Source organism: Malaclemys terrapin, chromosome 10 (assembly GCF_027887155.1).
Source record: "Malaclemys terrapin pileata isolate rMalTer1 chromosome 10, rMalTer1.hap1, whole genome shotgun sequence".
Taxonomy (NCBI): Eukaryota; Metazoa; Chordata; order Testudines; family Emydidae; genus Malaclemys; species Malaclemys terrapin.
In genome coordinates this window covers 43,132,761-43,158,329 of record NC_071514.1, presented here as the reverse complement: position 1 = coordinate 43,158,329, position 25,569 = coordinate 43,132,761, and the positions used below count along the sequence as shown (strand labels likewise).

Here is a 25,569-nt window from a genome sequence, read left to right as displayed (position 1 = left end):
AAAGAGTAGAGAAGTAAAGGTGGGGAGGAGGAGAGGAGAAAGCACATGGTCAGAGGAATTCAGTAGAAGGTTGGAAGTAGCCTTGTGGCTGCAGAGCCTAGTGGGGATGTTGAATGCCTCTGCTGTTGGCACCCTCACAGCTGGGCTAGCAGGGCCCATTTCAGGATTTATTATGTAAGCCACTCTGCGATCACACTGGGCTGAAATTTATGAGAGAGGGGTTGACCATGTGGCTGCATTGTGAAAATGATTTAGATCCGTAGAAGGTGAGGGGCCCCCAAAACGCTCATCTCATCCACGGGCTGCTCAGCTTGCATTAGCCAAGCTCTGCCCCGGAACGGCTTGGACTGTGGAGGGTGTTTGTGCTCCCCTTGCGAGTGCTGAGCCATCTGTACAAAGTTCTCTTACTAGCTTGTCCATGGCCCAAGCCTGGGAATCCAGATCTTAACGCTTCCCAAGCTGGAAGGTGCCCACCCAGGGACATTGGACTGTTTACCATTTGTGCACTTTATGGGGATTGCTCTGTTAGCTTCCCATTAGTCCAGTCTCCTCCAGCCTCTTGCTGCAGGGGTGAGACACAGCGGGGGTCTGGGGGCGAGGGGGCAGAGCCTGCACTGCTACAGCCTCTTCTGTGGCTTTAGAGAACTTCTGTTCTTTGGGGCTCTGCATCCAGCCCCTTTTCACCTGTACTGACATCGTTCAAGGGAAATCTCTATCACATCCTTGGCTGTATTCTGAGTCTGAACGGCTGGGTGCTGCATTACATAGCTGCTGCTCTTATGGACCTGATTCCCATTTACACTGAGGCTCCTTTACACCACTTTGGCACTGTAAAATGGGCCTTACGGTTGGTAGACGTGATCTTAGAATCATAGAATCATAGAATATCAGAGTTGGAAGGGACCTCAAGAGGTCATCTAGTCCAACCCCCTGCTCAAAGCAGGACCAATTCCCAGCTAAATCATCCCAGCCAGGGCTTTGTCAAGCCGGGCCTTAAAAACCTCCAAGGAAGGAGACTCCACCACCTCCCTAGGTAACCCATTCCAGTGTTTCACCACCCTCCTAGTGAAATAGTTTATCCTGATATCCAACCTGGACCTCCCCCACTGCAACTTGAGACCATTGCTCCTTGTTCTGTCATCTGCCACCACTGAGAACAGCCGAGCTCCATCCTCTTTGGAACCCCCCTTCAGGTAGTTGAAGGCTGCTATCAAATCCCCCCTCATTCTTCTCTTCTGGAGACTAAACAATCCCAGTTCTCTCAGCCTCTCCTCATAAGTCATGTGCTCCAGACCCCTAATCATTTTTGTTGCCCTCCGCTGGACTCTTTCCAATTTTTCCACATCCTTCTTGTAGTGTGGGGACCAAAACTGGACACAGTATTCCAGATGAGGCCTCACCAATGTCGAATAAAGGGGAACGATCACGTTCCTCGATCTGCTGGCAATGCCCCTACTTATACAGCCCAAAATGCCGTTAGCCTTCTTGGCAACAAGAGCACACTGTTGACTCATATCCAGCTTCTCGTCCACTGTGACCCCTAGGTCCTTTTCAGCAGAACTGCTACCTAGCCATTCGGTCCCTAGTCTGTAGCAGTGCATGGGATTCTTCCGTCCTAAGTGCAGGACTCTGCACTTGTCCTTGTTGAACCTCATCAGGTTTTTTTCTGCCCAATCCTCTAATTTGTCTAGGTCCCTCTGTATCCGATCCCTACCCTCTAGTGTATCTACCACGCCTCCTAGTTTCGTGTCATCTGCAAACTTGCTGAGAGTGCAGTCCACACCATCCTCCAGATCATTAATAAAGATATTAAACAAAACCGGCCCCAGGACCGACCCTTGGGGCACTCCACTTGAAACCGGCTGCCAACTAGACATGGAGCCATTGATCACTACCCGTTGAGCCCGACGATCTAGCCAGCTTTCTATCCACCTTACAGTCCATTCATCCAGCCCATACTTCTTTAACTTGGTGGCAAGAATACTGTGGGAGACAGTATCAAAAGCTTTGCTAAAGTCAAGAAATAACACATCCACTGCTTTCCCCTCATCCACAGAGCCAGTTATCTCATCATAGAAGGCAATTAGGTTAGTCAGGCACGACTTCCCCTTCGTGAATCCATGCTGACTGTTCCTGATCACTTTCCTCTCCTCTAAATGTTTCATAATTGATTCCTTGAGGACCTGCTCCATGATTTTTCCAGGGACTGAGGTGAGGCTGACTGGCCTGTAGTTCCCCGGATCCTCCTTCTTCCCTTTTTTAAAGATGGGCACTACATTAGCCTTTTTCCAGTCATCTGGGACCTCCCCCGATCGCCATGAGTTTTCAAAAATAATGGCTAATGGCTCTGCAATCTCACCCGCCAACTCCTTTAGCACCCTCGGATGCAGCGCATCCGGCCCCATGGACTTGTGCACGTCCAGTTTTTCTAAATAGTCCCGAACCACTTCTTTCTCCACAGAGGGTTGGTCACCTTCTCCCCATGCTGTACTGCCCAGTGCAGCAATCTGGGAGCTGACCTTGTGCGTGAAGACAGAGGCAAAAAAATCATTGAGTACATTAGCTTTTTCCACATCCTCGGTCACTAGGTTGCCTCCCTCGTTCAGTAAGGGGCCCACACTTTCCTTGATTTTCTTCTTGTTGCTAACATACCTGAAGAAACCCTTCTTGTTACTCTTAACATCTCTTGCTAACTGCAACTCCAAGTGTGATTTGGCCTTCCTGATTTCACTCCTGCACGCCTGAGCAATATTTTTATACTCCTCCCTGGTCATTTGTCCAATCTTCCACTCCTTATAAGCCTCTTTTTTGCGTTTAAGATCAGCAAGGATTTCACTGTTTAGCCAAGCTGGTCGCCTGCCATATTTACTATTCTTTCTACACATCGGGATGGTTTGTTCCTGCAACCTCAATAAGGATTCTTTAAAATACAGCCAGCTCTCCTGGACCCCTTTGCCCTTCATGTTATTCTCCCAGGGGATCCTGCCCATCTGTTCCCTGAGGGAGTCAAAGTCTGCTTTTCTGAAGTCCAGGGTCCGTATTCTGCTGCTCTCCTTTCTTCCTTGTGTCAGGATCCTGAACTCGACCATCTCATGGTCACTGCCTCCCAGGTTCCCATCCACTTTTGCTTCCCCTACTAGTTCTTCCCTGTTTGTGAGGAGCAGGTCAAGAAAAGCTTTGCCCCTAGTTGGTTCCTCCAGCACTTGCACCAGGAAATTGTCCCCTACACTTTCCAAAAATTTCCTGGATTGCCTGTGCACCGCTGTATTGCTCTCCCAGCAGATATCAGGGTGATTAAAGTCTCCCATGAGAACCAGGGCCTGTGATCTAGCAACTTCTGCTAGTTGCCAGAAGAAAGCCTCGTCCACCTCATCCCCCTGGTCTGGTGGTCTATAGCAGACTCCAACCACGACATCACCCTTGTTGCTCACACTTCTCAACTTTATCCAGAGACTCTCAGGTTTTTCTGCAGTATCATACCGGAGCTCTGAGCAGTCATACTCCTCTCTTACATACAACGCAACTCCCCCACCTTTTCTGCCCTGCCTGTCCTTCCTGAACAGTTTATATCCATCCATGACAGTACTCCAGTCATGTGAGTTATCCCACCAAGTCTCTGTTATTCCAATCACATCATAGTTCCCTGACTGTGCCAGGACTTCCAGTTCTCCCTGCTTGTTTCCCAGGCTTCTTGCATTTGTGTATAGGCACTTAAGATAACTCAACGATCGTCCCTCTTTCTCAGCATGAGACAGGAGTCCTCCCCTGTTGCGCTCTCCTGCTTGTGCTTCCTCCCAGGATCCCATTTCCCCACTTACCTCAGGGCTTTGGTCTCCTTCCCCCGGTGAACCTAGTTTAAAGCCCTCCTCACTAGGTTAGCCAGCCTGCTGGCGAAGATGCTCTTCCCTCTCTTCGTTAGGTGGAGCCCGTCTCTGCCTAGCACTCCTTCTTCTTGGAACACCATCCCATGGTCGAAGAATCCAAAGCCTTCTCTCCGACACCACCTGCGTAGCCATTCATTGACTTCCACGATTCGACGATCTTGTGGCCACTTTAAGGCCTATTGCCACTGCCAGAAAGGGGCCTTGAGATCTTGGTACAACTGAGAATTGGTCCCTTGTGCCCACTGGAATTGCTAGCATCTGTCTAGCCCTGGTGCTGGCTTTCTGACCACTGACTGTATATCGTGCATGCAGCCCATGAGTTTAGTCTCCCAGCTCTCATGGGTAACGTGCTGCATCGGGCATCAGAGCTGGAGTAGAATTTTGCCCTTAGTCACTAACCACAAACTACATTAAAAATGGGAAGCAGCAATTTGTCTGGCTTTGTTTAAAAAAACTGAAGTGTTTATAAAAACTACCTAGAAAATATAGAACTTAAACAGGCAGCAAGTTGCAAAAAGGCTCTTGGCTATTGCTGAATAACAAATACATCTTGTTAACGTACATCTCATGCAGTTGCAAGGAATGACACTCTGTAAAGACACAAACTAAATAAACAAATGTGTCTCCAATTGAGAAACCTCCCCCTTGGTTTTAGTCTCTTCCTCCTCTCTCGGGCCACATATTTCTCTGGCCAGGAAAACACAGCCCCTGCTGTAGGAAAAGCTTTAGCCTCCAAGGCTTTCAGACCTAACATGCAGCTCCTGTCTTTCTTTGCTCCCAGGATCTGCCTCCTGGTTGTGTCCTCGTCATATCTGGCATTCCGGATCTTCCGTCTGGAGCAGCAGCTCTGCTCTCTGAATCGGGACTACCTCTCACGCGGGCACCGGAGGTAGGAGAGTGCTCAGCTCTGGGACCCTCGGGTGACAAATAGGGGGCCCACAGGGCCATGTTTGTACAGACTTTGTTTTAGGGGTGTGCCTATACGATAAAATCAGGGTCCCTGCTTATGGGCTGTGGACAGTAAAGATCCTGTTGCGCGTTACAGAAGAGATGCAGTGTCTTGCCCATATATCCCCCTGCCCACAGTCTCCCTCTCTGGTGCATCTTCAGTGTGGCAGTTGCCTTCCACGTGAAGCTGGTGGCATTTCCACAGTGCTCTCTGTGAATCATCTGTAATGCGCTTGGGCTCCTTCCACATGAAAGGTGCAATAAATAAAATTACCCCTGCAAGGTGGCAAGTGCACCTGTAGTTTGTGCAGCAAGACGTCTGACTTTAACTCAGCAGAATGGATTTTATTTAAAGTGACCTGGGGAAGGTCCCATTGCTGTCGCTGAGACTGGTTCTTTGGCACTGGGACAGTCCTGAGGAGCAGTGCCTGCTGCTTCCCAGCCAAGGGAGCCAGTGAGAGGTATTCTTGCCATTGGCCTGAGGCTAGCACCAACCTCAGGGCTGGGTGCTGTTCCCAGCATTGGCAAGGAAACGAATGTGAGCAACCTTCTAACCCAAATCCAGCATATCTAATTACTCCTGAGGGCATTCAGTGCCAAAAAATTAAAGATTCTGTGCACAATATTTTAAAATTCTGCAAGTTTTATTGGTCAATAAATAAATGCAAAGCTCCAGCATGGCAGTGGGAAGCACAGGCCACTGGCTGCACAGAGATGGGAGATCACCCTGCAGCCTCCCCACCCCCAGGACATGGAGTCAGTGGTGAGGCTGCACCCAACCCTGACACAGCACAAGGCCTGGGCCTGTCCTAGAAACACTCTGGGGCACTGCCCCTCTGCGCCAGGTACACCAGGTGTGGGTGGGCAGGCTCAACCAGGCAGGATCCAAGTATGGAGGGGCTGAGTTTGGGGGTGGGGGACCCAGGGGTGAGGTGAGATAATTCTGTGTGGGACAATCTGGGTGCAGGCAGCTCAGTGGGGGGGGGCGCTAGGTGTGAGGGGATCTGGATGCACAGAGGCTTGTTGGGGGGATTCCAGTTGCAGGGGCTCAGCGGAGGGATCTAGGTGTGGGGGTTTCAGCAGGGAGGCCTGGGTGCTGGGGGAGTGTGGCTTGGGGGGGTGGGTACAACTAGTTGGGGGTCAGTTGCATGGGGATCTGGATGTGGGCGCGGAGGGTGGGTCTTATCAGGGTGGGGGTTTGAGTTCAGGGAGCTCAGTAGAGGGTGGTCTGGGTGCAGGGGTGGGGGTCCTGAGGCAGGGGGTCTGGGTGCAGGGTGCTCCAGATGCAGGGATTGAGGTTCAGTGGGGTGGGGTTCAGGTATGGAGGGCTAGGGGGGTTCTGGGTGTACGGGGTGAGGCTTGGCAGTGGTGTCTGAGTATGGGAGATCCAGATGCATGGGAGTTGGGTGGATGCGGGAGCAGTTCCCCGTACAGTGACCCCTCCCCCTGCAGCTGATGAGCGATGGGGGCAGGAAGCAGGAGAGGATGCTGAGCTTCCTGCAGCTGGGGGAGGTTTCTGGGGGTGGGTCAGACACAGCCCTGCAGTGATTTACCTCTCCGCAGGCTGCTCCGGGTGTCTGAAACAATGTACCTGCACAGCTAGGGAGTGGTGCTTGACTGCTCTTGCAGCTTCCCTCTGCTTCTATGTCAGAAAGTCATTTTTCTGCGGGGAAGCAAAGAAATCTGTGGGGGACATGACTTCTGCGCACATGCAGTGGTGCAGAATTCCCTCAGAAGTAGTATCTGGTGCTGCTTCCCCTGGTAGCATGAGACCAAGCACTGAAGAGCAGTCAGGCTTGCACTGGCAGGAGATGCTGGATGGGTAAGAGCTAGTTGGGTCTTTCCCCCTGTAATGCTCATGATTGTGGTCGGATATAGCATCACTCCAAGTGACTGTGTCATGCCTGCCCTCGCTTATCCCCCAGCACAACGCTAGTGGCTCAGCATCTCCCTGATTGTGGGAGAACATTTCTAGTGCAGTTACAACACTTCCCTGCTGATTGCTCCAGCGGACCTGTCAGGACTGCCTTACGGTCTGATCCTCCTGCAGTGACTCCAGCAGGAGCAGGACCTGACCCGTAGTTTCCATGACTCCAGAGCAGCGTCGTGGCAGCATAGAGTCAGTGATGGAGTGCTGGACAGGGATCTGCTGCAGTGCAGGGAAATGGTGCCTGTGGATTGCCCCCTACAGAATGTGATAGGTCTTTTAAGAGATGGGATCTGCCCCCTGTCACTCCTCCCCTGCACAATGCCAGGAATAAGTTCCTTGGGGGACCTGGGGTCAAGGCAGGGCCCTGTATGGGTTTGCTTGCCTTCATCTTCCTCTGTGTTTCTGTTTGCAGGTGACCGTCGCCCCGGAGCTGTGGCTCATGATGGACTTTGACAGGAAAATAGCATTTTGTGTACAGATCTCCAGGGCGTCCTACTGGTGAGCGTGTCTGCAATATCGAGAGAGTCTGAATCCAGGATTGCTCACTCCTTTATTCCGTGTTATTTCTGGCTCGTGACACCTCCTTTTGCAATTGCAAAACCCCACATCCCTCCCTTCCTTGGCCCGTCATGCTATGGGATTGGACTGGAGCTCAGCAGGCCATCCATGCAGTCACTTCTTCCAAGCGATAGCCACCTCTTTGTACAAAACCCGCTGCCAAGCATTGACTGTTTATCAGAGTTTTGGGTGCAGCTTCGTTGGACGGCGGCTCGAGCTGCATCTCCAGCCGGATTCTGAGAGCAAGTAAGAACAGTTAGTAGCTCGATGGTCCAGGAATCGTTTCTGTTGAGCATAGGAGGTGTCACAGCAGCATGCAATCTGCTGCGCCCTTGATCAGCACACTTAGGACCAAATACTGTTGTTCTTCTACCAGCAGAGACTCCTGCTCAAGCAGGGACAGACTGTCAATATAGCCTGAGCTGCTGCCAGCAGGACTCCCCTTCTTTTCAATTGGCCAGGGCCTGGTGCTAGTGAAACCACATGTTCTTCCAGGGGCCTTGGCTTTGGCCCAGATACACGGTGCCGGAGCCAAATCACCATGATAGCGGGAGACTCTAGCACAATGACACCAGCATTGGGCCATCGTCGCATTCATCGGACGGTGGCACAACAGATTACAGGTGACCGGGCCTTTCTGGTGTGACACTGCTGGGCCCACTCCTAGGACGACTCAGTGTTCAAGTTACCACCATTTTTATTCCTAATTCTGTTCTGTTTTCTTTTTCAAGGACAACCGTGGACCTCAGTTAAGTGAGAAGCCCTGGTAGCAGAGACTGACCCTCCCTACGGAGCTCAGGATGGGGGACACAGCTGGGGCATGTTCTGTTCTCCCAGAACACACATCCCACACTCAGCTAGTTCTCCTCAGGACGGATTTCTTCTTGCCCTTCGGGGTTTCCACATTACCCTTCCACACTGGGCCTTGGCCTAGCCGGGTCCCAAATGCATCTTTGCTTAGGTGCCAGTGTTCATACTCAGGCAATAGCTCAGTTACAGTAGTTGTCATAACTTTCAGTATAAAAATTACAGCTCCAGTGAGATGCCAGACAGGTTCGAGGCCTCTTGGCCTGATACCTGCTGAAGTCAGGTTCTTCAGGTGGCAATAGCAGACTGTTAGTTGTGGGGATTCTTGTGTAACTCACATCCCCTGTGAGGCTAGTGTGCGCAGCATAGATCATGCTTAACCGTCCCACATCCCTTCCAAAACGTACCACGGTCCCTGTGCCAGCGTTCCTTCAGGGCAGAAGAGGTGAAAATAAAGGGATGAGGTGGTTCGCTAACCCCAAAGCCCAGCCCCACCCAGTGCTATGCAGAGTACGTGCCATACTGTAATAATACTCTGCTGCACTGGGCAATCCAGGGAAAGGGCAGCCCGCCCATCTGCAAGCAGATGCAAAGCAAGGCCGACCTGCACGGGGTAGAGTTTGGCAGTGGGGAGATGAACGGGCTAGAATTAGACCCCTCATTCGGCTCCTTGAGGAGGCCAGAGGGACAGTTTAGAACAAGATTCAGGAAGGCTCTGTTTGAAAGGCATCTGCACTTTAAGGGAAATACAGAGACTGGCCAGGAACCAGCAGTGTTGAGTCCAAACTTGGAATGATGGTTGTCTGATGGCAGTGCCAGGCATGCTGTGTTCTCCACATGGGGCTCCTCAGCACCCCAAGTTTCTAACCACAGGAGAGGGCTGTATTGGAGCACCCCCAAAGAAGAGTCGAGAGGTGGGCCTGGAGCTGGCCTTTGGGTGGTGGGTTTGTAGTAGGATGTAGCCCTGCTGCGATTAGGAGCCAGCGAACACCTTAGAGAGGGCAGGAGGAATAGCTGTGTCTGTGTTCCCTCAGAAGCTCTGTGTCGTCAGTATCTAAATGAAACTTCCAGTGCTCTGTGGCCTGACGCTGGGGAGTGCAGGGACTGAGCAAAAACCCTGCTGTACATGGGGGACAATGGAGCTGTGGGGGATGGGATGGGAGGCATGAGTGCAATGCTAGAAGAGGCTGAGCTCATAAATATTCAAAAGCCTGGCTGGGCTGCTGCATATTAGGAGTCCGGCCTGTTTAGCGTTCTAGAAGCACCTCTTGTACAGCCACTGTAACCATGCACTTTAGGAGCCTGATCCAAAGTCAATGGAAAGACTCGCATTGACTCCAGCGGGTTTTGGATCAGCCCCTCATTCCCCTCACGCTGAATAAAGCTGTCTCTGCATCGCTTGCGTGTGTGAAGCGCTTTGGGATCACGTGGAGCGAAAGGTGGGAGACAGACACAATATGGTGCAAGCAGCACCAGGACGCAGCACTCCCCTCACACCAGCAAGCAGCTCGTATAACTCTGGCGTCAGGATGCCTGTGATTCCCTCAGTGAGTCATTCCAGAAGGGATGCGCCCAGCAGTTATGAGTAGGCTGCTGGAGAGTGGCCATGTTGCCACCAAGGTGGCTGCCTGTTACTCACCAATCCCCACTTCTCCAGTGTGTGTGTGTGCATCAGGCATCCGCTCTTTGGGTTGATTGTGTTTGAAAGCACTGCTAAACCGAAGTGCCATGTCCCCTGTGAGCTCTGCAGGGAGCAGCGTCCTGCCTCCGCTGTCCCCCCCCCCCCCCTTCCTGCCCTGGCAGCCGATCTCACAGGGGAGAGGAGTACAGCTAGCAAGGAGGATGTGTGGATTGGCCGCAGTGCCACAAAGTGCCAGGAAATGCTTTATGCCAGGGATCATTTCGGGAGTGGGAGTGGGAGGTCTGACTCACTGTCTTGCACAAATGACAGCTCAGTTTTTCAGAGTTCAAATCTCTTTCAGTGTTTAACAAAAAAAACAACCCTCCAGTCACATTAACCCACGCTCCTGGGGATGAGGTCCCAGCGAGCAGTGGGGTGTGGACTCGCTTTGCGGATAGCGCTCCGCTCCTCCATTGTTGGAACTGTTTGTCTGCGGATTGGCCATCAAAACTGCTCTTGCACATTTGCTTGGGTCAGGACTGCTCCCGGCTTTCACCCTGTCCCCTATAAACATATGACATCAGAACCCCTGCAGCTGGCAGAGGTGCACATTGACTGTGTCAGCCACAGCTCTTGAACTGCTGTGGTAGTGCTGGCAGCTTCCTGCCAGCAGCAGGATGCCTGGGAGAGAGACAGAGCTGCAGTGGGTGTAGCCACGTCTGCTGTATTGCATGGTGCCATCCAGGGAGGAGTACTGTGATGCTGACTCCTGCTTCAAAGCACAGCACTTACAGAGCTGCGGAGGGGGCTCTGCAGGCGGTGGCAGGACTTGCAGAAAAAGAACGACACACTCCATGGCCTAACTCTGTGTGTCTGGGCTGAGCTCATTCAACTGCCATTAACCTCATCGCCGCTGCAAGGTCAGCAGCTGCTTTTGCTCCATTGCCATCAGCTCCAGGGCTAAGCAGGGCTCCTGCAGCAGGATTTGAACACTCCCTTCTGGAGGAATAGGACCATATGATGAGCTTATTGAAGACTTGGGATCTGTTTGAGTAGCACACTCATCCCAGGACCTTTGTTAGAGGAGGGCAGCGCAGCGCAGAACTAGGGGTGCCATCGTGTGTTCCTATCACAGCTAGCTGGGGCTGGGAATCCACTCGTCACTGCACAGAGAAGGTTTCTAAGCACTAGCGTTTGGGAGTAACCGAAGATTCGGGAGCTCTCCTGATCCCCCTCCCATTGCAGCTGTTTTCCACTGAAACCACACTCCTCGCCATAGTCTGTAGGCACCTTCCAGTTGGGCATTAAGCATTGTGACTACGCATCTCTCCCATGTTTGTTCTCTTATCCTCACCCCAGAGGGAGTAGCACGTGCAGGGGAGTGTCTTGTTTTGGTAAGGGTGATTTTAATCTTATTTTTATTAAATAAATACACCAGTTGCAGAATGGAGGTCAAAGAAACGCACCTTGCACTTCGAGCAGAAAGTGGTGAGGTTTGTGGTAGCCCTTAGTTCCTGGCCAGGGGAGTTCATTGCACAGGCTCAGACTGCCCCTGGAGAAAGGTCTGTCTCCCTCACAGATGAGCTTTACTCTTTTTATTGTTCCATTGTGACAGAGGAACAAAGTTGTCGACAAGGTCTTCATCCCAGTCCGACCTTCATCCCTTAAATGATCTTTTAGGTACCCTGGCACAGGCCGTCGAATGCATTGAGGATAAGGACTGAGCCTTGAATTTGAGTGGAAATGCTAGGGGAAGCCAGCGTAGAGAGTAGAGGACTGGTGCTCATGGCAGGCTGCGGTGTTGAGATGTGCTACAGTGTTCTGTACTCGGAGTTCTCTAAGCACTCCAGGTTTCATGCCCAGGTATATTGCATTGCTGCAGGCCAGCTGAGCAGTGATGAAGGTGTGAATAACTGAGGCCTGGCCTGATGGGATGGTGTGTCCTAGCCAGCTGGAAGTGATGGAAAGCATTACTCACAACCACTGTAACATGCGAGCTTGTTGTCAGTGAGGAATCCAGGAGTACTCCTAAGTCAATGGACTGAATTGACCAATTGTGGATGTGAACTTCAGCCAAAGGAGACTCCATCATGGCTGCACACTCTTCAAAATACTTTCCCCCACCCTCCAGCATCACCTCAGTTTTGCTCGGGTTTAGCATCAACCAGCTGTTCTTCATCCATGAGCTGATCTCATCCAAGCATTGGGTTGTCTTGGTGGTAGGTGTGTGGTCATATGTGGTGAAGGATGGGAAGAGTTGTGTGTCATCGGCATATTGCTGGCACTTGAGTCCATGTCATCTGACCTGTTCACTGAGCAGTTGGATGTAGATGTCAAAAGGGACCGGTGAGGGAATTGATCCTTGTGGAAACCCTAAGTGCGGGGTCTAGTGGTAGAGGTGCAGTTGCCCATCACTGCTTTTTGGGTGTGTTTGTATAGGAAGGACTCAAACCATTTTACCTCATTACCCTGGACTACTGTCCTCTCAGGCCAGACAGCATATTTCACGGTCATTCATCTCAAACGCTGTAGAGAGGCCCAGGAGGAGGAGAATGGCTGTCTGGCCTCTGCCCACTGACAGCAGGAGATCACCCATCAGTGCCACTAGGCCAGTTTCATTTCTATGTCCTAGCCTGAATCCATGTTATGCAAGATTTAGAATGTTAACTTCAGTTGGGCGAGCTTGTAGTTGGCCTTTTGCTAGCTTCGCTGCGAGCTCAAGAATGGGAGGTTTGACGCTGGGCTAGGACTGAATTACCCAGGCTGGAGGCTTTTCTAGCTGCAATTTAGTCCTCAGTTGTCATCCAATCATTCCATTGTTTACTTTTAGCATTCATTTATTTTACTTTTCTAGCTGCAGTTTATTGTTCCATTTTCTAGCTGCAATTTTTTGTCCTTCCTTCCAGTGTTGTTGTCACTAAGATGGAGAGCTCTAAGCTGGGATGCCAGAACTACTCCAGCAGGAGAACAGGACTTTATTTCCTCTTTTTACATCCCTTCCTACAGCCCTCTCCACTACACCTCTGAATGCCAAGTGCTAGCTGCCAGTCACTGGTTTGCTCAGATCCTCTGGGAGATGGGACGTGAGCACACAATCCTTTAAGGTTTTATAACGGTATTTATTAACTTTAAAGAGCAGGGAAATGTATCCCAAGGCACTAACCCAGAGATGAGCAACTATTAAAGCTCTCAGTGGTGGGCCAGTAACTTCCCAGGACCATCCCATGAGCCATGTGATTGGGAGACGAGAGAGGCTGGGGCCTTTTGAACCATCCTCGCAGCTGCATGTTCACGCCCTGTCTCCTAGTGACTGGCTTGCACACTCAAGTAGCTAGTCTCTGAGGGTGTGTCTACACTGCAGTTAACCCACAGCTGCCCTGTGCCAGCTGACTTGGGCTTAGGGTTTAGGGGTTGTTTAATTGTGGTGTAGATGTCCAGGCTCATGCTGGAGCCTGGGCTCTAGGATCCTGTGAGCTGGGAGGGTCCCAGAGCTAGGGCTGCAGCTGAATGTTTTCAATCCACTAGTGAAATGAGTGTCCCTGAACTGCCATGACCCACTTCTTACCCTGAGTTGCATCCTCTAACCAGCAGCTGCAAGGCATTGCAGACAAGAGCAGCCTGGTTTCTGTAAGCCCCCAGATAGATCACAGTGAAATCACTCAAACAGGCATTTTGCCTGCCTCCAGCACCTGAGACTGGCCTCTCCCACTGAAGTATTAATGTCAATGAGTGCAGCAGCGAGCAGTCAGAGGGGCTGTAACCTCGGCCAAGGAGGAAATGCCCTTTAGCATGGCCAGCGTGGTCAGGCTGAAGTGACAGTGACAAGACCCGGGGTAGGAATGGCCCAGTAGACGTCACAATCCTGTAGCATGGGGGAGGATTCCATTCACACACACCACGCTCCCCCCTGGGAGGCTGGGGACAAAGGCTGGAGCCATTTGTGGTCCTTGTGGCCAAAGGAAGGGGAGTAGCCAGGGCGGAGCTAATGATGCTGTCATGAAGCTCGTTTTGAAGAGCTGGACTCTGTCCCTGGTCCGGTCACTTGTACAGTATTTTTGTGAGTCAAACACAATCTCAATGCGATTTTTACCCTTACTCTTCATTCCAGCCTACCCTAGGAGTGTGTGCTGGTGCAACACCACACCTGGGAACTTGAAGTACTGATGCATCAATGACTGGGGAAGGCAGCTGAAGTCAGTGCATGCACAGCCCAGCCTTGCTGCTTCTATTTTTATATTTGTTGTAAACCAGAAGTATTTATATAGATCCAGTGAATGGTTCAAGTCCTTTTTCCCCCCTCCTCAGTTGTATAACTACATCTGTTGGCCAGTGGATGACATCTAGGGAATAGAATGCTGTCTTGCTGTAGCCTGTGAACATATTTTAAATAAAAACCGACATTTTCTAGTGTGCCAGTGTCTGACAAGTGGTTACTGTCTTTCTGCACTTGGAGAATCCAAGCAGGGGAAAATATATAGACGCAAATCTGAGTTTAGCTGCCCTATCATCTCATACTGTTCTCTTGTATGTTACAACCAAGCAGGGCATGGGCGAAGTATGGATGGGAAGTCTCAAGGAAGACCCTGCCATTGCAGGGAGTGGTGATGGTGGCTCAGTGAGTAGGGCCCTTCTTGCTCTGTGTCAGTACTGAACCAAGGTTAGGCTGCTGCAGGAGGTCCTGGCCAGCCATTACTGGAGGCCCCATTGTGCTCTCTGGACTGATGTCTCTTGGTCCATGCCTGGCAGGGCACAAGAATAAAACCAGACAGTCACAAGAATAATGTCTAATATCCTTTTTCAAGTTTATTAAAGTTACCAACAAAGTTATGATTATCCAAGCCTAGATAAATCCTACACATAATTATAGCGATCATTATACTCACATCCTCCTATAGCAGAGATGGGCAAACTGTTTGCCCCGAGGGTCACATCTGGGTATAGAAATTGTACGGTGGGCCATGAATGCTCACAAAATTGAGGTTGGGATGTGGGAGGGGGTTGGGGGTGTGGGCTTGGGGGTGGGGCCAGAAATGAGTTCAGGGTGCAGGAGGGGGCTCTGGGCTGGGGCAGGGAGGGTGGAGTGTGTGGGGGCGTGTGAGGGCTCCAACTGGGGGTGCAGGCTCTGGGGTAGGGCTGAGGAGTTTGGTGTGTATGAGGGTGCTCTGGGCTAGGACCGAGGGGGTTTGGTGGGTGGAAGGAGGATCAGGGCTGGGGATTGGGGCACAGGTGGTTGAGGGCTCCAGGTAGGGGTGCAGGCTCTGGGTTGGGGCTGAGGATGAGGGGTTTGGTGTGTAGGAGGGTGATCTGGGCTGAGACCCGGGGGATCAGAGGTGCAGCGGGGGTTGGGGCACCGGGGGGGTGGCTCAGGGGTGCAGGTGCCAGGAAGTGCTTACCTCAAACAGCTCCCAGAAGCAGCAGCATGTCCCCCCTCTGGCTCCTATGCAGAGGCGTGGTCAGGCAGCTCTGCTGCACGCTGCCCTGTCTGCTGATGCCACCCCTGGAGCTCCCATTGGCCATGGTTCCTGGCCAATGAGAGCTGTGGGGGCGTCACTTGGGGCAGGGGCAACATGTGGAACGGAGCCCCCTGGCTGCCCCTATGTGTAGGAGCCAGAGGGGGGACATGCCGCTGCTTCCGGGAGCTGTGCGGAGCAGCCCCCAACCCTGCTCCCCGGCTGGAGCGCCGGAGCAGGGCAAGCTCCAGACCTTGCTCCCCCGCAGGAGCTTGAGTGTTGGATTAAAATGGCAGGCAGGCCGGATGCAGCCCGTGGATCATAATTTGCCCACCCCTGTCCTAGATAGTCTTAGGGTCTGATGGGGCTCTCCTGGCTTGATCATCAGTAGAGGGATGGTTCCTGGTGGAGTTTTCCTATGGGGAACTCAGTTTTCCCAATCTGGGCACCCACTTTTATAATGTGATACTGACTGTACCTCATACTCTGCACCTATGCGTGAAAGTCTCAACCCTCTTTTTTCTTATTTGTATTGTGCTCCCAAAGAATATTGGAGTACCCTGTTTTCTATAGCTTGTGCCTTGTATCCTCATTAGCATTCATGCACCGCCTGTGTCCTGCAGTTAAGGCCTGTGTTAGTACCTTTAGGGCATTTTGTGATCTAAAATTAATCTTATGGGCTAACTTTTCACAATACCATTCACTGGTACATCTTTTCCTGTAATCGTGGGTCATTCTTTGGTCACTTATTTATATCAAGCGTTTCCTAACTCTAAGCCTAGTACGGCTAAGCTAAAATCTTACAGGCCTCAGCCTGTAGGCCCTGCGTTTCAACCCTACTTAGCTACCAATCAGTCTTTTTCAGGTTAGGACCCTGCATGGGTAGTGGCAAGGAGCTAGGCATTTCTTACATGAAAAAGCAGCTAATTTTTAAAAAACGTCTGCCCTGGGCCATGAGCTGATGCAGCCTGGTGTCCTCTTCAGGGCAGACATCGATGGGCACATGGACCGGGGGCTAGCACCCCCTTCATGCAATTATTCCTGGGGCTGATGTGTAGTTCCACCCTCACAATATCATACGGAGGTGAGAGCAGGAGCCAGAGGGTCCCTGTGTGAGGGGAACCCAGATAGGGTTACCACCTGGCCAGTATTTGACCAGCCTGACAGGTTTTTTTAATGGATTTGCCAATTGCCAGAAAAATAATTTAATCTGCCAGGTTTTTTTTTAACATGGGTCTAAAGATTTGCATTATTATCACAATACACTGGGACACCTCATGTTAATGTGTCCAGCTAAAGACGCTGCAGTGTTCCCACTTTCACAGTTTAAGCGATAACAGATCAAAACTGGTGTGAGTTGTGAGTCACATGAGAGTGAGGAGCTATGCAAGGCATAGTAAATAATGGAAGATCAGGGTGATGGTGAGAGTGAGCCTACTACACCACATCCCCCCCACCCACCCCCCCAAAAATAAAGCTCACATTCAGAAACTGCACATTCAATGACAGGTTTCAGAGTAGCAGCCGTGTTAGTCTGTATCTGCAAAAAGAACAGGAGTACTTGTGGCACCTTAGAGACTAACAAATTTATTAGAGCATAAGCTTATGTTCTTTTTGCACATTCAATGACAACTGGCTACAGGAAACCAACTAGGAAGACTGGGTGGCAAAATGTGCTGATAAGATTGATCAACTGGTGTTTGTTTTATCTGTAGGTGTTACCGCTTTAAATAATATATGTGGCTGTTGGGGTGAGGTGGAGGGCTGCGGAGTTGCCTTGTGGTTGGGTTTTGGGGTTGCAGTGGGCTTGCCTTCTAGGGGTTTGCCTTTTTTATTTTGCATTTCAAAGGTGGTAACCCTAGCCCTGAAAGAGGGGCTGGAGCAGCTGACACATGGCTGGCTGCTAGGGTGACCAGACAGCAAGTGTGAAAAATCGGGACCAGGGTGGGGGGTAATAGGATCCTATATAAGAAAAAGACCCAAAAATCGGGACTGTCCCTATAAAATCGGGACATCTGGTCACCCTACTGGCTGCAGCCATCTGGGCTGGTGTGCCAGGTGGGTGCAGGGGGGTAGCACAGTCTATGCCTCCAGGCAGCCAAGGGCAGGATGCTGTTCATGTGACTCACCAGCAGCTGGCCCTGCCTGGGCCTGCCTTCCAGCCACCAGGAAGGTGCTCCTGCAGAAGGGGCAGGAGCACATGTGCAGCCACCAGCATGAGGCAGGGGCGCCAGCTCATAGGGCGCCAGCCACTGATGCATTGCCATAGGACTGGCAATAGGCCTAGCCAGGGATGCCCCTTGAGCCAGCTCCCGCGGAGTCTCAGTAGCTCCCCTCACTTCCTCTCCTATTCCGCTGCCCCTCCCATTCACTGAGAGCATCCATCTCCCCACCCTACATACCCTCCCATTCCTCTCAATGGGGCACTTACTTTGGGGAGTGTAACTGTAACCCTTCTGCCAGGTGGAGCCAGCAGCAACAAGGGCTGGGTTCAGTATCTAGTGGTTCCTTTTCAATAACACAACACAAAACTGGCTTGAGCCCCCACCCAGTGACCTGGACAATTACACACCACCCCCCTGGGCACCTCTAATACTTCCCCTCTCGCAAGCACAGAGTCTGAGTGTAGCAAAAACTTTTAATAAAAGGAGGAAAGTAAATCAGCATTATTTGGGAAAACACCACAGCTAGGGTTCATAAACATAAACCATGAGCAAAAGATCCACCCCCTCAAGTAAGTTGGGCAGTGTCCTTTTCCCCTCTTGGTCTTAAGTCCAGCAACCCAAAAGTCCCTCTAATGTGCCCATCCCTTCTTTGCACCCCACTCATAGTTGCTGTTGCTGGCCAGTGCAGCCCTAGAGTTCAGAGGTTCATCCACAGAGTTCACCTCCCACCCTGTGTGGAAGGGGGTGGGGGAAGTAAGGAGTCACCTTACATACTCTGCTGCTCAGGCACTCACTCATTGCCCCAACAGCCAATTGCTGCACCTCTGTGGGGTTCTGCTCTGGCCTCCTCTGCCAGCTGCCCCACCTCTCTGCCATCCACCCTGCTGGCTGTACCTCCCCACCAGCCATACCTCTCCACCAGATACCCCAGTGGCTGCTTGCCCTGCCTCTCCAGCAGCCACACTGCTGGCCACTAGCCCAACTCACCAAAATGTCTTCAGGGCAGCCACACTGCTGGCCACTAGCCCAACTCACCAAAATGTCTTCAGGGCCCTCCACTTAACACAGTGCTCATTGACTTTGGCTGTTAGTGGGGGAGCCCCACTGCTAGTACATACAGGGTACTCTTCTGTAATAGAAACACTGCCCCAAAGTCTCTATGTGATTCAATTGAGTTTAAATTAACTCTCTTAATATACTATGGAACAAAGCAGGGTTAAACAGTGCCTGCACCACCACATACAAATATTTGTCCCCACCCTTTCTTAACTCATTAGGCTTTGGAAACCATGTCCCCTGCCTAGCAAGTGCCATTCAGTTGAGGATAAGTCCCTCCATCAGTGTATGTCAGGTACAGTTCTGCTGCCCTTGGTTCATACAACAAGGATAACAACGCTTTATTATTCCTGCCCCAATAACAAGGAGACTGGGGATCCAACACCATCCATAAGTCATCATTTGGGCAAGCAATCCCATCATGCTGAGTGCCTAGGCAGAGTGGGTGTGTCCATGCAAACAAGATGAGCTCCTGAAGTCTTTTCTACAGCTCACCACTAGATGTCAGGGGAGAGCTCATTCAGACTCTGCTTACATCACTATAACTGTGGACCAAAAGCTTTTGCTGCTGAACTTTTTAGTGGCCCCATAGATCTATGCTGAGCTCACAGGCAACGGTCACGTAGCATAGCATCCCTTCTCCCCTCCTCCCGCTGCACAAACCAAGGACACTGGCACTGTGTCCTGGCTGCAGAGCGGTGTGCATAGGGGAACGTAGATCCCATCCTCCCACCACCCTTTGTGGGGAAGGACAAAGGGTCAGTCCATAGCAAAGCAAACCACTCGGCAAAGTAACTGCAGCTAAAACCATTTGAGTTGTGGTTTTGGAAGGCCTGGGAAGGACAGCTCCAGTGAGTCGAATGCCTGCCTGGAGGTCCCCATGTGGTATGCTCCTGGCCTGCTTTGCAGCAGCAGGGCTGAGCAGCCCCAACCTTTGCTGAGCCAATGGGCCATTCATTGCAAAGGGGACACTAGACACAGGCAAATGCAGTAGGTTCTGTCCACACTGGCAAAAAGAAGACCCTGTAATTTCTCCCTAGTTCCCTGGCAGTAGCAATTGTGTGAACTTCGGTATAGCTGGGCCTTGGGTGTATTTACCACCCTGCTCTCTACACTCACTGAGTCCCCCCACGCCCCTGAGCTGTTTGCACTGGGGTTTGCTTGAAAGAGGAGATGGTGTATAAAAAGCCCACCACTTTCAGTGCTTTCTTTTATTAGTGGTTCAGGGTGGAGATGGGCCTGAACCAAACCCCTCAGGTCCAAACACCCTCAGGCTTTGGGTAACTTTCAATCAGGGCCTGGAGCTTGTACCCTGGGCCCATCTCTGGTCCCAGACTGTTAGTGTTTGAGTGAGTGGGGCTCTTCTGCTAGGCTGGGGCAGCCAGCTCCTGGCTCCTGCTGCGAAGCCTTCAGCCTCTTCTAAAAGCAGGAACTAACTCCTCATTCACCACCGAATTAAATGGAGAGAGGAGGCACAGGGTGTTCTCTAAGTCCAGCCTCTGGAAGTTAAAGCGTTAGCACAGCTGGCAGCATAGATTGTGGCAGACGAGTGAAAGGCCAATGTGTCTGAATGTGATTTGTACAACGGTCCCATGTTAACTGTTCTTCCAAATGATTGGTTATTGCTAACAACCGCTAACCTTACTGAGTCAGAGCCTTGGCTTTCCCACAATAGCAACATCAGTCATTTAAAAGCAACCAACCAACCCTCCCCACATAGGCCTACTACTTGGGAGGAGAGAAGAAAGTGCTTGGAGGTGCTCAGCATGACGAGAGTCATATAAGTTTCTAGATGAATGGATGGATTTAAAGGAGAAATGTTCTTAATAAAACTATAGGTTTCGCTGCAGTGGCTTGAATTATTTGTTCATTACTGAGAAAAGCCTGAAAAGTAAGGAGGCTTTAGTGTCATGTAAAAAGGAGATTTACACACTAGATGGCAGTAAAGAACACAAAATCCACAGGTTGACTTCAAAGAAAGCAAGTTGCCCTAAATGGACCTGCTGGTGATTCCTTTATCTATCTAAACTGTTTTGCATTGGTTTTCTTGTATTAATTTAGTGCTGATGCAAAGCATAACAGTACTGGGATGAGCGTGTGGTTAAAACATTGGCTTGGGACCCAAGAGAGCTGGGATCTGTTCCTGACCGACTCTATGAGCTGTGCTTCTCTTTGTGTCAGTTTCTCATTCTGCAAAACAGGGATAATACTTCCTTGGATGCAAGAGTTAATTCATTATTTGCGAAGTGCTCATACACTATGATTAGGGCCCTATCATATTCACAGCCATGAAAAACATGTCACGGACCGTGAAATCTGGTCTCCCCCGTGAAATCTGTATAGTATAGGCTTTTACCCCATATTATACAGATTTCACGGGGGAGTCCAGCGTTTCTCAAACTGGGGGTCCTGACCCAAAAGGGAGTTGTGGGGGGGATCGCAAGATTATTATAGGGGGTCACAGTATTGCCACCCTACTTCTGCGCTGCCTTCAGGGCTGGGTGGCCGGCGAGCAGCAGCTGCTGGCCAGGCATCCAGCTTTGAAGGCAGTGCCCCGCCAGCAGCAAAGCAAAAGTAAAGGTGGCAATACCATGCCATGCCATCCTTACTTCTGTGCTGCCGCCTTCACAGCTGGGTGGCCAGAGAGTGGTGGCTGTGGGCCAAGGGCCCAGCTCTGAAGGTGGCAGCACAGAAGTAAGGGTGGCAATATCGTGACCCCCCTACAATAACCTTGCGACTCCCACCCAACCCCTTTTCGGGTCAGGACCCCTACAGTTACAACACCATGAAATTTCAGATTTAAATATCTGAAATAATGAAATTTATTATTTTTAAAATCCTGTGGCTGTGAAATTGACCAAAATTGTCCGTGAATTTGGTAGGGCCCTAACTATGATTGTCATACAAAGGACAATTAAACAGTTATTTAGGAAATGTGAAGCAGGGGCAGAGGTAAAGCATCCCGCCAGCTTGCCTCAGCTGTTTCGTGACCAGCCACCTGTTATGGTGTGGGAGTGATTTTATCTTTGTAGCCCATTCAGTTATTGGTGTCTCTGCTGAGACTGCCAGTAAGGGGCTCAGCTGCCATGTGGACACTTCTGTGGTATGTAGCCTACTGCTTAAATCTGCCTCTGTACCAAATAGCTATAGCTAATGGAGGATAGCTAATGGAACACCCATGTTGGTGTCACTAGGCATAGCTACCAGGTAACTCGGGAGAGTGGAAGGCCAAAAGTGCCGATGAAGCTCTTCTGCTCTGGGCCTACCTGAACCACAGAACTCCATTTTGTGAACTCTCACCTACTTTCATGCTAATTGTCTTGATGCTGAAGCAGAGAATATGTAATGGTCAGCTTTTCTAGCAGATGGCTGCAGTTTCACTCACACTAGCAGAAATAGTAGAGATAAAGAAGTGAGGGAAGGGAGGGGGTAGTTAGTTTGCAGGCATCTAAACCCAAGGTCACAGATATGCATAAGACTGGGAAAGTTTTCTGACAAGCTTATGTAGAGCTTATTATAACTGTTGTCTGAAAGGGAGGGGTAAGGGGGAAAAGCCAGACAAAGAGATGTATGCAAACAGTTTGGAGTATAAAAGATAAAATTTGTTTGTATTTGTTGCACTTGATTTGAGACATGCTGGTCTCCTAGTGCCATTTCAGAGCTCTGAAATAAACTTGGCTTGCTTTCTCCCTTTGGTGTCTTTATTGGTGCCAAGCACACCGGCCAACGAACCACTGTTGTCCCCTCGAGCCCTTTGGGCTGGCAACACCCATTTTTTAAAAGGTTACAGAGCCAATTCCAGCAATTACAGACCGGTAAGCCTAACTTCAGTTCCTGGCAAATTGGTTGAAACTATAGTAAAGAACAGCATTAACAGACACATACATGAACATGATACTTTGGGGAAGAAATCATGCCTCACCAATCTATTAGAATTATTTGAGGGGGTCAACAAATATAGACAAGGGTGAGCCAGTGTACTTGGACTTTCAGAAGGGCCCTCACCAAAAGCTTTTAAGCAAAGTAAGCTGTCATGGAATAAAAGGAAAGGTCCTCTCGTGGATCAGTAACTGGTAAAAGATAGGAAGCAAAGGGTAGGAATAAATGGTCAGTTTTCACAATGGAGAAAGGTAAATAGCGGGTCCCAAGGATCTGTACTGGGACCAGTGCTGTTCAACATATTCATAAATTAGCTGGAAAAGGGGTAAACAGTGCAGTGCAAAAGTTTGCAGGTGATACAGAATTACTCAAGATAGTTAAATCCAAAGCTGACTGTGAAGAGTTACAAAGTATCTCACAAAACTGGGTGACTGGGCAACAAAATGGTAGATGAAACACATAGATAAATGCTAAGTAATGCATATTGGAAAACATAATCCCAAACATATGTACAAAATGATGGGGTCTAAATTAGCTGTTACCACTCAAAAAAGAGATCTTGGCTTCATTGAGGATAGTTTTCTGAAAAGATCCACTCAATGTGCAGTGGCAGTCAAAAAAACTAAGATAATGTTAGGAACCATTAGGAAAGAGACAGCAGAAAATATCATAGTTCCACTATTTAAATCCATGGTATGTGCACACCTTGAATACTGCATGCAGTTCCAGTCACCCTACCTCAGAAAAGATATGTTAGAATTGGAAAAAGTACAGAGAAGGGCAATAAAAATGATTAGAGGGATGGAACAGCTTCCATATGAGGAGTGATTACAAAGACTGGCACTGTTCAGCTTGGAAAAGAGATGTCTCAGGGGAGATATGATAGATGCCTATAAAATCATGAATGGTATGGACAAAGCAAATAAAAAAGTGTTATTTACCCCTTCACATAACACACGAACCAGGGGTCACTCAATGAAATTAATTGGCAGCAGGTTTAAAACAAACAAACAGGAAGTATTTCTTCACACAACACACAGTCAACCAGTGGAACTCTTTGCCAGAGGATGTTATAAATGTAGATCACGCTATCAAGAGGGAGAATCTGGAATAGATTCTACAAGCCCAGGCCCACCATTATAATAAAGGAGTCTACCAAATTTGTTCAGTCTACCAACTACCGTGTTGTTGACAAGTACCAACAATATGCTGTTGGCCAAGTGGCAGGAACCCTAGGAGATCATTTGCTAAAGGGGGAATGTGCACTATGACAGCAGTTCTCAACCAGAGATCTGGGGCCTCCTGGGGGGCTGTGAGCAGGTTTCAGGGGGTCCACCAAGCCAGGCCAGTGTTCGACTTGCTGGGGCCCAGGGCAGAAAGCTGAAGCCCCACCGCATGAGGCTGAAGCCCGGAGCCCCCAGCCCTGCCACCTAGGGCTGAAGCTGAAGCCTGGGTAACTTAGCTTCACAGGCCCCCCTGTGGCATGGGGCCCCATACAGTTGCCCTGCTTGCTACCCCCAATGCTGATCCTGGCTTTTATATGCAGAAAAACAGTTGTTGTGGCACCAAGGGGCCATGGAGTTTTAATAGGGTGTTGGGGGTAGGGTGACCAGACCTCCTGATAAAATCGGGACCATCCCGATATTTAGGTGTTTGTCCCCTAAGATCGGTCGGGACGCAATTTTTTTTTTTTTTTTTGGTCCACCGGTGGACCCCTCCCCCGCATGTGTCCCAATATTTTCTTCCTCTCATCTGGTCACCCTAGTTGGGGGGGCCTCAGAAAGAAAAAGGCTGAGAACCCCTGGACTATGAGATCTGTTGCCTGGATAAGAAAAAGGAAAAACAAATTTTCCATGTGAACTAGTTAAAGGCTTGGAAAGCACAGGAGGGCCTATTTATAGACCCCAAGACCTGCCAGATGACTTGAGGCCGGAAGCGCAGCCTCCAACAGGCCCTGCAGACATTCCCATAGAAGAGAGCCACCCTACACTCCTGCGATGGCATGCTGGGAACCTGTTGGGATACTTTGGTGATCTCTTCTCCTCTCAACTGGGTCAAACCCACCTCCTGACCCACCACATCCAGATAAACCTGGGGGGCCAAACCTGAACATAGGACCCACAGAGTTCCAGAGAAACTCTGAGTAGCTCTAGAACAGGAGGTTCCTGCAGCGCTAGAACTGGGCATCATTGAAGAGTCCCAAAGTCCTTGGTGCAGTTTGGTGCTACTGGTGCCCAAACCAGATGGCACAACCTGGTTGTGTGTGGATTTCAGGGCCTTGAATGCAGCCTAACAATTTGATGCTTATCCTGTGCTCCAAATTGATGAACTCGTGGATCAGGTTGGAAAAGTGAAGTATATTATGACGTTGAATTTGACCAAGGGGTACTGGCAAATACCCCTTAGAGCTGACTCCCAGCTTTGCCACCCCTTTATAGCTATTCTATTTTATAACCATGCCCTTCGGATTGCATAGGATGCTGCCCACCTTTCAAAGCCTAATGGATCATGTACTTCATCACCACAGGCAATCTGCAGCTGCCTATCTAGACAATGTAGGGGTCTTCAGTGAAGACTGGCAATCATACTTAGTGCATGCAACAATGGTTCTGCAATTACTGAAGAAGGCTGTAAGCCCCAGTGACCCATAAGACATGTAAATTTTGCATGCAGGAGACTTAATATCTTGGGTATCTTGTAGGAAATGGGAAAATGCAGCCCCTGCAAGATAAAACAGAGGCATTGGGAAAAACTCCCATCCCCCAAACAAAAAAATATGTGTGGGCCTTTTTAGGCCTGGTCAGCTATTATTGTCTGTTTATTCCCCATTTTGTAGAATTAGCCACACCATTGATGGATCTTACCAGGACGTCTGTACCGAAAACAGTACAGCGGACATAGGACTGTCGTGGTGATTCAAAAAATAAAAGACATTTTGGGGAAGCAACCTGTGCTCTGGTGCAGAGATTCTTCGCTACCTTTTACTTTATACACAGACGCTTCCATCATAAGTTTGGGGGCCGTAATGTCTCAAAATTTTCAAGGAACAGAGCATCCAATCTTCTGCTTAAGCAGGAAGCTCCAGCAACATGAGACTAAGTACTCCACCCTAGAAAGGGAATGCTGGACAGTAGCGGCACTGCACTGTTATCTCCTCGGAGCCCCATTCCAACTACTAACGGCCCATGCTCCTTGAAATGGACGCAAGCAATGAAAGATACTAACCCATGAATTACATGGTAGTATCTGGCACTACAACTTTACACTTTTA

The 25,569-nt window shown here is 50.0% G+C and overlaps 1 protein-coding gene across 5 annotated transcripts in view; it reads left to right on the top strand.

Annotated features, from left to right (window-relative positions):
- Window positions 1-14,160, top strand: part of GRAMD2A (GRAM domain containing 2A) — an 89,548-nt gene extending 75,388 nt beyond the window's left edge. For 3 of the 5 annotated variants that reach the window (XR_008446405.1, XR_008446406.1, XR_008446407.1), the window contains exons 11-13: window positions 4,666-4,773; window positions 7,175-7,943; window positions 8,052-14,160. Coding sequence is in view for 1 of the 5 variants with exons in the window: in XM_054041209.1 (XP_053897184.1) it covers window positions 4,666-4,773; window positions 7,175-7,178 (112 nt within the window). In the remaining 4 variants the exon portion in view is untranslated. Of the gene's footprint in view, window positions 1-4,665; window positions 4,774-7,174 lie in introns of all 5 variants that reach the window. The other 2 variants (XR_008446408.1, XM_054041209.1) reach the window with 2 other exon arrangements.
- Window positions 14,161-25,569: the final 11,409 nt, after the last annotated feature.